We start from the raw sequence: 12,039 nt of genomic DNA, 5'->3' as shown, positions 1-12,039 counted from the left end.
TCTGAATAACACCAGAAACAAGCATGCAGCTAGTCTTGTCAGATCTGACTTTAAAGTCTGAAACACCTGATCATCTGCATGCTTGTTCAGGAGCTATGGCTAATAGTATTAGAGGCAGAGGATCAGCAGGGCTGCCAGGCAACTGGTATTAAATAGAAATAAATAGAAGATAATAGCTGTGCTTCTGTTTGTGCTTGTGTGAATTCCGATATAAAACAATCAACGGGTAATACCACCCCCCCGTCAGGTGGGGGCTCACCGGATGGTGCAACCTTCAGGGCCCGATGTCGCATTTGGGGTATTGGCCACCCCACAGCCTCTCTGGCACCTCCTGTCGGGTCCTTCAGGGACTCAAGTTCATCACCAGCTGTTTGTAATGAAAATGGAGACTCCTCATCGCGTAAAAGTCTACTTATGGTTTTATTCGTTTTAAAATATGCATATACATGCAAGAAAGATCAGCAAAAACTTGAAAAAATCCAGTAATAAGTGTTCCCAACATGGGATAGTAACAACTCAATATGAGCAATTAGGGATCACTTAAAGCAAAGTAGTGCACTTAGCTGGGGTGGGTAGAGCACCCAGGGACCACCTAACAGTCTACCCGGTGTCCACAGATGTCACTCCCGCTATCAGTGCTAATACTGCTGACGGGAAGAAATAAAAACAGCTCCTACGCGCATACCGCCGGTTGTGTCTGACCAGACATTGGCACTGACGTCACACCGCGACTCCACCCAACGTTTCGTTGCTACAGCAACTCCTCAGGGGCTCAGAGCCCCACCTGACGGGGGGTGTGGTATTACCCATTGATTGTTTTATATCGGAAGACACACAAGCACAAACAGAAGCGCAGCTATTATCTTCTATTTATGTCTATGAGTGGTACACACACTGAATAGCAGCGCTCCACACCCGTTACATGATATAGGACTCCGTAGTGTGTATGTGGTGCTTGTACATGGACTTTTGCACAAAATCTTAACTGACTCACAGTACAATTTCCTTGAGTATTGAGGAGTCCTCTATATGAGTGCAGTTTTCCAAGTGTGATTTTATTCTATATTGTGTATATTGAATACAGCAGCACACTACTGGTTATTTGGTGCTTGTACATGGACTTTTGCATGAAATTTTAAATTGATTCACAGCATAAATCTCTTAAAGAGAACCCGAGGTGGGATTTAATTATGTTAGTGGGGCACAGAGGCTGGTTGTGCACACTAACACCAGCCTCTGTTGCCCCATGGTGTGCCTTCAGGACCCCCCTGCGCGCTGCTATACCCCCCGCAGTGCTAGGTACACACAGCGTGTCGCCAGCACAATGTTTACCTCTGCCTGTCTGTTAGCGCCGCTCCCCTGCCTTCTCTGTATCGGCGCTACCCGCCCGCGTCACTTCCCTCCAATCAGCGGGAGGGAAGGGACACGGGCGGGTAGCGCCGATACGGAGGAGGCGGGGGTGCGGCGCTATCAGACAGGCAGAGGTAAACATTGTGCTGGCGACACGCTGTGTGTAGCTAGCACTGCGGGGGGTATAGCAGCGCGTAGGGGGGTCCTGGAGGCACACCATGGGGCAACAGAGGCTGGTGTTAGTGTGCACAACCAGCCTCTGTGCCCCACTAACGTAATTAAATCCCACCTCGGGTTCTCTTTAAAGATTGAGTAGTCCCTTATATGAGCGCAGTGTTCCAAGTGTGATTAGGCAACTGGTATTGATTAAAAGGAAAAATATGGCAGCCTCTGTATACCTCTTACTTCAGTACCCCTTTAAAGAGAACCCGAGGTGGGTTTGAAGAATATTATCTGCATACAGCGGCTGGATCTGCCTATACAGCCCAGCCTCTGTTGCTATCCCAAACCCCCCTAAGATCCCCCTGCACTCTGCAATCCCTCATAAATCACTGCCACGCTGCTGACAAACAGCTTGTCAGAGCTGGCTGTGTTTATCTCTATAGTGTCAGTCTGCTACTCTCCCCGCCTCCAGCAGAACTCCGGTCCCCGCCTGCATCCCTTCCCTCCCTGCTGATTGGAGGGAAGGGACGGGGGCAGGGACCGGAGCTATGCAGGAGGCGGGGGAGCAGCTGAGACTGACACTACAGATGTAAATACAGCCTCACAGCACGGCTGTGATTTATGAGGGATTGCAGAGTGCAGGGGGACCTTAGTGGGGTATTGGGATAGCAACAGAGGCTGGGCTGTATAGGCAGATCCAGCCTCTGTATGCAGATAACATTCTTTAAACACACCTCGGGTTCTCTTTAAATCCAGCACTACCGAATTGCTCATTCACAAGAACATTCCCTAACCTTGCTATGGTTTGATATGACCGAGGGAAGGTTGGCATATTTTGCTTCTTAATGTATGTGTATATATAGTGTGTATTTACATATAAAGTTTTTTTTTTTTTTTTTTGTGTGTGTCTTTTAATAGGTCAGACGGTATTTGCACAATACTGCAAGATGCACAGCAGGGGGTGCAGCTACTTTTGTGGTGAGTTTTCCTTGTGATCTGATGCTGATTTCCATATCTGTAACTGTGAAGTATTGCAGACTTTTTATTTGAAAATTTTTAATACCGAATTACAAAGAAACCATTGCAGCTTAAAGGGAACCTAAACTGTGAGGGATATGGGTGTTTCCTTTTGAACAATACCAGTTGCCTGGCAGTCCTGCTGATCTTTTTGGCTGCAATAGTAGCTGAATCACAGACCTGAAACAAGCATGCAGCTAATCCAGTCTGACATCAGTCAGAGCACCTTATCTGCATGCTTATTCAGGGGCTTTGGCTAAAAGTATTAGAGACACAGGATCAGCAGGAGAGTCAGGGAACTGGTAAAAAATAAACTTTTACTGTTAAAATAATACAAGTGAACAGAGAAAAGTACAGTACATAAACAGTTATAGCTGTACAAATGAGAACCGTAGCAGACATCCACATCAACAGCGGTATTATTACACAAGATAATGTAATGACCATGTCCATTATCAATTTAAAGTAATGTTACATCTCATTCGATTGGGTAACAATAACAGCAGTTCCGTTATGCACAAGAAAAGTGTAGAGAAGAAGGAAAGAGGGGTAGTTCCACCCCAGAAAAAGAGGTCTACGCCTGTCTCCAGCCCCGCACCCATCCCCGCCCCACGCTCATAATTCCATGCCTCTCAGTCAATAATTGGTATAAACTTTTCATTGGTTGGGTCCAGTATCCTGCTTTCCCAGACTCCCCATACTTTGTTGAATTTCTTGGGACTTTTTCTATTCAGGTACGTTGTTCTATATAGGGGAGGGCATTATTTATTGCTTTAGCCCAAGTACCAAGGGTCGGGGTAGAGGTTTTCCTCCAATATTTTAGAATCTCCTTTCTAGCATAAAAGCATAGTGTCCTCACCAATAGTTGTTTATGGGATGTAATAATATCCTTGCCTATTCTCCCTAGTAGTAGCAGCCCTGCATCTAGCTGGAAAGAGGTTTGTACTAATTCGTTAATAATTGAAAGTACATTTACCCAGAAGGGGATAAGATGAATTCTGTGTAAGAATTTCGTTTGGATAAGTTGGTCATTGGCAGCTATAACCGTAGTGGGATAATCTTCTAATATTACGTCCCATTCTTTTTTGGTTAAAGTAGGGACATCCTGTATCCATTTTTGAAAGTACTGGTATTATTTTAAAAGGAAAAATCCATATCCTTTTCAGTTTAGGTTCCCTTTAAACTATATGTGTATCGCCTACATTGATATTCTTGGTAACTGCCTGCCTTTTGTGTCACTTGAGCCAAATATACGAGACACTTACCTTTTTTTACACGTACATTTTTTTAGGTGGCTGGTTAATTTTTTTCTCTTCACGGCTAACTTCTATTTCACTTTAAAATGTTATCATACGTATTGAGCTTCAAGTAACATAAATTGTTGCTACTGTATAATCAATAATGACACAGAACGCTATCTAAACATTCCCAGTATTTTCTGATTGTTTATTGTTTAGCGAAAACTCAAAATGTTAATTAAATCAGATAAAATGATTGGATCTGCTTAAAGGGAAGCAAAAATCTATTAACCCTTCGCACACTCACATGCAAATGTTCAAACAATTGCATTCACAGATTCACTCATCCAGGCACAACTGTTATCCCTACAGCTAAATTAAAAGCCAGGGTTTTAGTTCACAGAAGAATGCATTCTTATGCTTAATCACCTATACTGCGCAGAAGTACCCAGGTAAACATAGGTGTCCTAACTCTGGCCCTGTAACATGCATAGTGCAGACATGCAACCACATTCATTGCATCAAACCTATCAATGGATTAGGAGCACACATCCTAACTTCCTCTCCTGGGAAAGACAGTGCATCTTACCAATCGCACAAGGGAGCTAATGTTATGTGTCCATGTGCACCATGCGCATACACCAGCATAAGCTGTCTGCATGCTGACAAACATACAGGGGAAGGGGGGAGTGCACCGAATTGGACCCTAGCCACAGGGGTCAATGATAAGAATAAACATACATATATCCAGGCACATCGCCTCTAGTTAGGACATTAAATAAATTATTAGGGAAAGGGAGGTGCTGAAGGGGGTGTGGCTAGAAAACAGCAAAAATCTATTAACCCTTCGCACACTCACATGCAAATGTTCAAACAAACTTATGCTGGTGTATGCGCATGGTGCACATGGACACATAACATTAGCTCCCTTGTGCGATTGGTAAGATGCACTGTCTTTCCCAGGAGAGGAAGTTAGGATGTGTGCTCCTAATCCATTGATAGGTTTGATGCAATGAATGTGGTTGCATGTCTGCACTATGCATGTTACAGGGCCAGAGTTAGGACACCTATGTTTACCTGGGTACTTCTGCGCAGTATAGGTGATTAAGCATAAGAATGCATTCTTCTGTGAACTAAAACCCTGGCTTTTAATTTAGCTGTAGGGATAACAGTTGTGCCTGGATGAGTGAATCTGTGAATGCAATTGTTTGAACATTTGCATGTGAGTGTGCGAAGGGTTAATAGATTTTTGCTGTTTTCTAGCCACACCCCCTTCAGCACCTCCCTTTCCCTAATAATTTATTTAATGTCCTAACTAGAGGCGATGTGCCTGGATATATGTATGTTTATGCTTAAAGGGAAGGTTCAGGGAGGGGATTCAAAAAATAAAAATAAATTTCCACTTACCTGGGGCTTCCTCCAGCCCGTGGCAGGCAGGAGGTGCCCTTGCCGCCGCTCCGCAGGCTCTCTGTGGTCTCCGGTGCCCGACCCGACCTGGCCAGGCCGGCTGCCAGGTCAGGCTCTTCTGCGCTCCATTTCCTGGCACTTCTGCGTCCCACGCCGGCGCGCTGACGTCATCGGACGTCCGCCGGGTTGTACTGCGCATGCGCAGATTTACTGCGCCTGCGCAGTACAGCCCGGCGGACGTCCGATGACGTCAGCGCGCCGGCGTGGGACGCAGAAGTGCCAGGAAATGGAGCGCAGAAGAGCCCGACCTGGCAGCCGGCCTGGCCAGGTCGGGTCGGGCACCGGAGACCACTGGGAGCCTGCGGAGCGGCGGCGAGGGCACCTCCTGCCTGCCACGGGCTAGAGGAAGCCCCAGGTAAGTGGAAATTTATTTTTATTTTTTAATCCCCTCCCTGAACCTTCCTTTTTAAGGGGATCCTGAAATCTGAGAGACATGGCATATTTCTTTAATTTTAAACAATAGTGCCTAATACACACGTTGATATTTTCAGGTAGGTTTCTTACCAGATCGATTTCCGAACGATTTTCCATAGAAGTGAATGGGAAATCAGATCACATATGCTGGAAATAATCATTCTGGCATGAAATCTGCCAGAAAATCTCAGTGTGTGTTTATTAGGCCCTGTTCACATCTGAGCGTTTTGCCGGCGATTTCGGCAAAACGCTCCAGCGATAGCGCTTTTATAATAACCTATGGGCCCGTTCTCATTTGGGCGATTTGCATTAATTGCCGGCGATTAACGCAAATCGGCAAACGCAAATTTATATCCTGCAATATTTTCCGGCGATTTCCCGGTGATTGCATTTAGTGCTATAGAAGCTCTAATCGTGATCGCAAAAAAAAAACCCACTAAGTGTGAATGGCTATTTTTTTTTTTTTTTGCGTTAAACGCCAAACATTGCAAAAGTGCTAGCATTTTGAGTTTTACAAGTGTGAATGGGTTCTCGGGCATAACAGTTGCCTGGCTTTATCGCTGATCCTCTGCCTCTAATTCTTTTAGCTAAAGACCCTGAACAGGCATATGCAGATCAGGTGTTTTTGACAAGGGCACTAGAGTTGGAACAGTTTTTGAAATAAACCAATCAAAAAACAAGTAATTTGTGCTGCTGCAATAAAACAGTCATCGATAGTCAGTCAGATATTCATATCTGATTGTGACTGTATATCTGATGTGTACACAGGAATCTTTTATATATAATATCTCTGCTGTAAGAATTAAGCCTGATGTGTAGTTGTCACTACTAAGTGAGATGCAAATAATTCTGCCTTGATGCAGGTTTATGCAAATTTTGTATGCAAATGTATGCACTCCCTTTGCTCACGAAATCAGTTAATTTGATATGTTGTCAAATGTGTGGTTGGTGAATACAAATTAAGTTACACAGTAGTACTATACTCTGCATGTACACTCCCTGCAGAGCTGTTGTGAATCCACTGAGAATGTTGTGCACATTGAATGCAGGGCTCTGGAGTCAGAGTCGAGCAGTCGGAGCAATTTTTTGGTACCTGGAGTTGGAGTCAGCCAGTGGTTTCAAAAACGGAGCAGTCGGAGTAAGATTATTTTTGTACCAAATCCTTTGTTCTGTCAAGTATTAGACTAAGGAGTTGGAGCCATTTTGGGTACCTGGAGTTGGAGTCGATGGTTTAAAAAACGGAGGAGTTGGAGGCGGGTGATTTTTGTACCGACTCCACAGCTCTGATTGAATACAGAGGTGTTATCTATCAGCCATAAACCTGGCTCAGATTGTGCATGAAGAATTATTATTATTATTATTTAGTATTTATATAGCGCCGACATATTACGCAGCGCTGTACAATGTATATATATATCTTGTCACTAACTGTCCCTCAAAGGAGCTCACAATCTAATCCCTACCATTGCCATATGTCTATATTATGTAGTGTAAGTATTGTAGTCTAGGGCCAATTTTTTTTTTTTTCTAAGGGGAGCCAATTAACTTATCTGTATGTTTTTGGGATGTGGGAGGAAACCGGAGTGCCCGGAGGAAACCCACGCAGACACGGAGAGAACATACAAACTGCAAGAATGTGTAATAAAGGAAGAATCCCCTCATTCTCTGGCAGAGTATATGAACATCACTCTTAGATGTACCAACAATTAGACTGCCTAGAGCCCAATCGATGTTCTTTGTTCCTGTCTGCCCCCTCTACTTATACTCCCACCCACGGCTAGTTTTCAGTTCTATTTAATAGATACTCTACAGCTGTATCCTAAGTTTTTAGCTAAAGTGCATCTCTGGTGTACATAAAAAAAGAACATAGGTTACGCCAATGCTTAAAAATGTAAATGTCCCATTGTCCCAACACATTCTATAGTTTCACTGGAATCCCATATCCTGGCCGCTGCCTTTTCTATATGAGATATAGAAAAGGCAGAGGCATTTTTCTGCAAAGTGGCGGGGCTACATGGTGTAACCTGGCCGATATGGGTCTTTGTTGAATTTTATCATACAGACGACACGCTACACCTAACACTACCCGGCCCTTTTTTTATGCAGTTTTGGGATTTAACTATGTCCGGCATCCAAATTATACACCAGGTGCTTAACATTAGTCTATAGTGGTGCCCATATTTGTGTATGCTGCGCGGTGCTCAAATTACCTGCGTCTCCTCATTTGCACCCTCACAATAACTTCCTTTTTGGGGCATACAGTGGTGAGGTAGAGGTCCTTGTCCCTCAGTCCCAAGACAGGGTATGTTACAAGGGAGGTAAACGCATAAAGTAAAAAAATATATATATTTCCCAGAACGTCATCGGACAGCACCCCTGGTGAGACTTGTCTCCCTCCCAATCGTGGACAGGAACTGCAAAAGAAAAGATTTGCATAACAAATTGGCAGCCATACATAAGCCACTATCTTACCACCAGTAACTCAGTTCAGTTTCCTGTCCCGGACGGGAATGCAGAGGAGAGGTCTCCAGGATGCTATCCATGACAGATGGTCGGGGGCAACGTCTTTCAGGGCTCCAGGCATGCTGTACAGTGGACAGTCGGAGCCCTGCAGCGTGGAGGAGGCTTCTCCGTATGAGGCAGCAGAGATATAGCGCAGGCGCGCTTTCAGACCAAGATACTTCCGGGTCAACCCGGAAGTTGTCACGCACGGCGTCCGGCGTGACTCTGATCGGGCGGCAGGGGCCGCGGAGGTGATTGCGAATCAGCATCAGCTGATTCGCTGAGGTAATTAGCGAATAGCGCGGCAGGGGCTGCGGAAATACGAGGTAATTATGCATATCTATTAAGCGGCAGGTGCCGCGACGGGGGACTATGCAAATTAATCATGCTAATGGGCTAGTCAGCTGAGCCCTATTGTTCATGTGATTCTGGATTTAATCCTTTTCCCTGTCTCACTCTGGTGGTTTATGTGAGCATGGAGGACGCTTCTGGGTCAGCTCCTGCGCAGTCTGCCAGGCCAGCCCAAGATACCTCTCTGGCAAGTACAATGGAAATATAGATATGCAGTGTGTATATATATATATATGTGTGTACTAGAGAGGGTGCTAATGGTTGGCTTATTATTATGTTTTTTAGCCTGAAAAACATGAAAAGCCTGAAAAACATGATAAAACTGACAAGGGTCAGCATGCATCAAGTGGATCTAGCAAATCTGCGAAGAAATGTGCCATTTGCTCCACTCGCTTGTCATCCTCATCCTCTAAAAAGTTGTGCCAGGATTGCACAAATAAACTGGTTAAAGATGAATCCCCTGTCATATTTAAAGATCTGATGGGTTGGATGCGGGCGGAAATGTCTTCAGCAATCAAAGAAATTAAGGATTCTGCTATTTCTTCTCAAGCTGTAGCCCCCAACCCTGCTGATGTTCCTGGCCCTAGCAGTGACGCTGCTGTTATACCTATCAATACTGGGTCTTCTCCTACTCCAGCGGCACGTATTCCTGTGCAGGCTAGGAGAAGTAGGGAGAGTGATATAGAGGGCTCGGAACTCTCTGAGGGGGAAATATCTGCATTAGAAGAGATATCTGAGGGTGAAGAAATAGAAAAAGCTGAGAAATCACAGAAATTTGCTTTTTCCCCAGATTTAATGAAAGATCTCCTAACCTCCATGCATGAAACAATGGGTATTAGATCAGAGCAAAAACCCCTGACACCCCTGGATCAGATGTATGAAAGTTTGGCGGACCCCCAATCTAGATTCATTCCGGTCCATTCTACTCTTAAATCTATGATTAAGAAAGAATGGGAAAATCCTGAGAAAAGGGCCTTTTGGCCCAAATCTTTATCTAAGCGCTACCCTTTTGCCCCGGATGATCAGGCTTGTTGGGGTCCTCCGCCAAAGCTGGATCCTTCCTTTTCCAGGGTGTCAAGAAAATCAGACCTGTTGTTTGAAGATTTTGGTAACCTAAAAGATCCAATAGACAAAAAAATGGATAATGTTTTGCGTAGGGCTTGGGAGTCGGCTTCATTAACTTTCAAACCGGCTGTGGCATCAACAGCAGTTAGTCGTTCTCTGAAAACTTGGCTATCAGACCTGCAATTTAAGATTGCTAATGGAGTTTCTAGGGAAGAAATTCTGAATGACTTCCCAAAAATTACGAATGCCTCAAATTACATAGTTGATGCGGCAGATGATACAGTAAAGTTGGCAGCCCGAACCACGGCGCTAGTCAACTCGGCTAGAAGGGGAGTATGGGTTAAGACCTGGAATGGGGATACTTCCTCAAAATCTAAGCTTTGTGGTATCCCCTGTGAAGGTAATCTGCTGTTCGGTTCAAAGCTGGACGATACACTAGATCGTACGGCGGATAATAAGAAGAATTTCCCAAGGAAGCGCCCTTTTCAAAATAAGCGGCCATTTCGGGCCCCCGCCAAAAATGAAGCGGATAACAAATCTTCCAGGGGTAGAAGATGGGCCCCTTATAGACAACAAAGACCCCCCAATACCTCTACTAATACCAAAAAGACAAACAAGCAATGACGCCATCATTCCAGTGGGGGGGAGAGTCACCAACTATTTCGAAAAATGGCAACAACTCTTCAGCAATCAGTGGTTACTGAATATAATATTAGAAGGTTACAAAATAGAGTTCGAGCAGCCTCCCCCCTCAAAATTTTGTCCTAACCCCTTGTCCAAAAGACCCATCTTTAAGAATAGCCCTTCAATCAGAAATAAGGTCACTTCTTCAGAAAAGGGTAATTCGCCGGGTTCCAGCATGCCAAAAAGAACAGGGATTCTACTCTCCAGTCTTCCTGGTGAGGAAACCTCAGGGAACCTATCGATTTATTCTAAATCTAAAGAAACTAAATCTGAGGGTCAAATACAGAAAGTTCAGGATGGACAATATCCGATCTGTAGTTCATCTCTTACAGAAAGACGACTTCTTGGCATCTCTAGACCTGAAGGATGCATATCTTCATCTGCCAATCCATTTGTCCTGCCAACAATACCTAAGGTTCGCCGTGTGGATGGAAGGAGAGGTGAGACATTTTCAGTTTAATGCCTTACCTTTCGGATTATCTTCAGCTCCATGGCTATTCACCAAGGTTATGTCTGAGGTACTAGCCCTTCTCAGGTTAAAACAGATTAATATTGTCGGTTACCTTGATGATTTTTTATTATGGGGGTCTTCTGAGAAATCCGTTTTTGATCAGATAACTACAACTTTGAGCTTCTTCCAGGATTTGGGTTGGTTGATTAATTGGGAAAAGTCTGCCCTAGTTCCTTTCCAATCCTTAGAGTTTTTGGGTTTCATTATTTCTACTAGAAATGAAAAATTGTTGTTACCTGATAGGAAGATCAGTGCTATTATTGACAATGTTCTCTCGTTTCAGAAATTGAGAAGCATATCGCTAAGAAAGGCCATGGCACTTCTAGGTCTTCTAACTTCTTCCTTTCCGGCAATCCAGTGGGGGCAGTTCCATGCAAGATTCTTACAGATGTGGATACTAAAATCTTGGAACAGGTCTATGACGTCACTGGACAAGAAAATCGTCATTCCACAGAGTATAAAGGCTTCTCTGCTTTGGTGGAAACAGCTGGATCATCTATCTCCAGGTCGTCTGTGGAGTTTTCCTCATCAGAATACAATTACAACCGACGCCAGTTTATGGGGTTGGGGAGCCCACTTCAATTCTCAACCGGCCCAGGGAGCCTGGAGTATGACGATCAGTTCACAGTCATCAAACAACAGAGAACTGCAAGCAGTGTGGCAAGCTTTACTACATTTCGGGCCCCAAATCAAGAAGTCTCATGTGAGGATAAGGACAGACAATCAGAGTGTGGTGGCTTTCCTAAACAGACAAGGGGGTACGAGGAGTCAATCCTTATGGGAAAAGACGAAGAGGATCCTATTTTGGTCAGAAAGGAATCTCTCATCCTTAACAGCGACACACTTAAAAGGAACCTCAAACCAACTGGCAGACTACCTCAGCAGGAAGAGGTTGGATGCGAACGAATGGTCATTAGATCAGGAAATATTCCAGCAGGTGACGTTACAATGGGGCTGCCCAAAAATAGACTTGTTTGCAAGGAAAGTGAATACGAAATGCCAACAATTTTGTGCCCTGTTTCCAGAAGATCTACCATGGAAAGTAGATGCCTTCTCGATCAATTGGGGGGAAGTAATGATGTATGCATTTCCTCCAGTTCCGTTGCTAGCACGAGTGGTAAAGAAGATTATACAGGACAAGGCTCGAGTAATCTTAATAGCTCCACTGTGGCCAAAAAAACCATGGTTCACGTCACTGAGGGCACTAGCAGTAACAGATCCGATAATATTTCCTCCTCTGCCACACTTGCTATCTCAGGGTCCAGTATGGCATCCGAA

At 44.5% G+C, this 12,039-nt stretch overlaps 1 protein-coding gene across 2 annotated transcripts in view; it reads left to right on the top strand.

Moving 5' to 3' along the window:
• The window catches only part of LOC137518825 (NADH dehydrogenase [ubiquinone] flavoprotein 2, mitochondrial-like), a 74,009-nt gene that overhangs the window by 6,561 nt on the left and 55,409 nt on the right, over window positions 1–12,039 (top strand). For both annotated transcript variants that reach the window (XM_068237182.1, XM_068237183.1), the window contains exon 2: window positions 2,431–2,490. In XM_068237182.1, the coding sequence (XP_068093283.1) occupies window positions 2,431–2,490 (60 nt within the window). The remainder of the gene's footprint in view (window positions 1–2,430; window positions 2,491–12,039) is intronic.

The sequence above is a fragment of the Hyperolius riggenbachi genome, chromosome 5 (assembly GCF_040937935.1).
Source record: "Hyperolius riggenbachi isolate aHypRig1 chromosome 5, aHypRig1.pri, whole genome shotgun sequence".
Lineage (NCBI taxonomy): Eukaryota > Metazoa > Chordata > Amphibia > Anura > Hyperoliidae > Hyperolius > Hyperolius riggenbachi.
The sequence above is the reverse complement of the archived record's forward strand: the minus strand, read 5'-3'. Positions and strand labels throughout refer to the sequence as shown.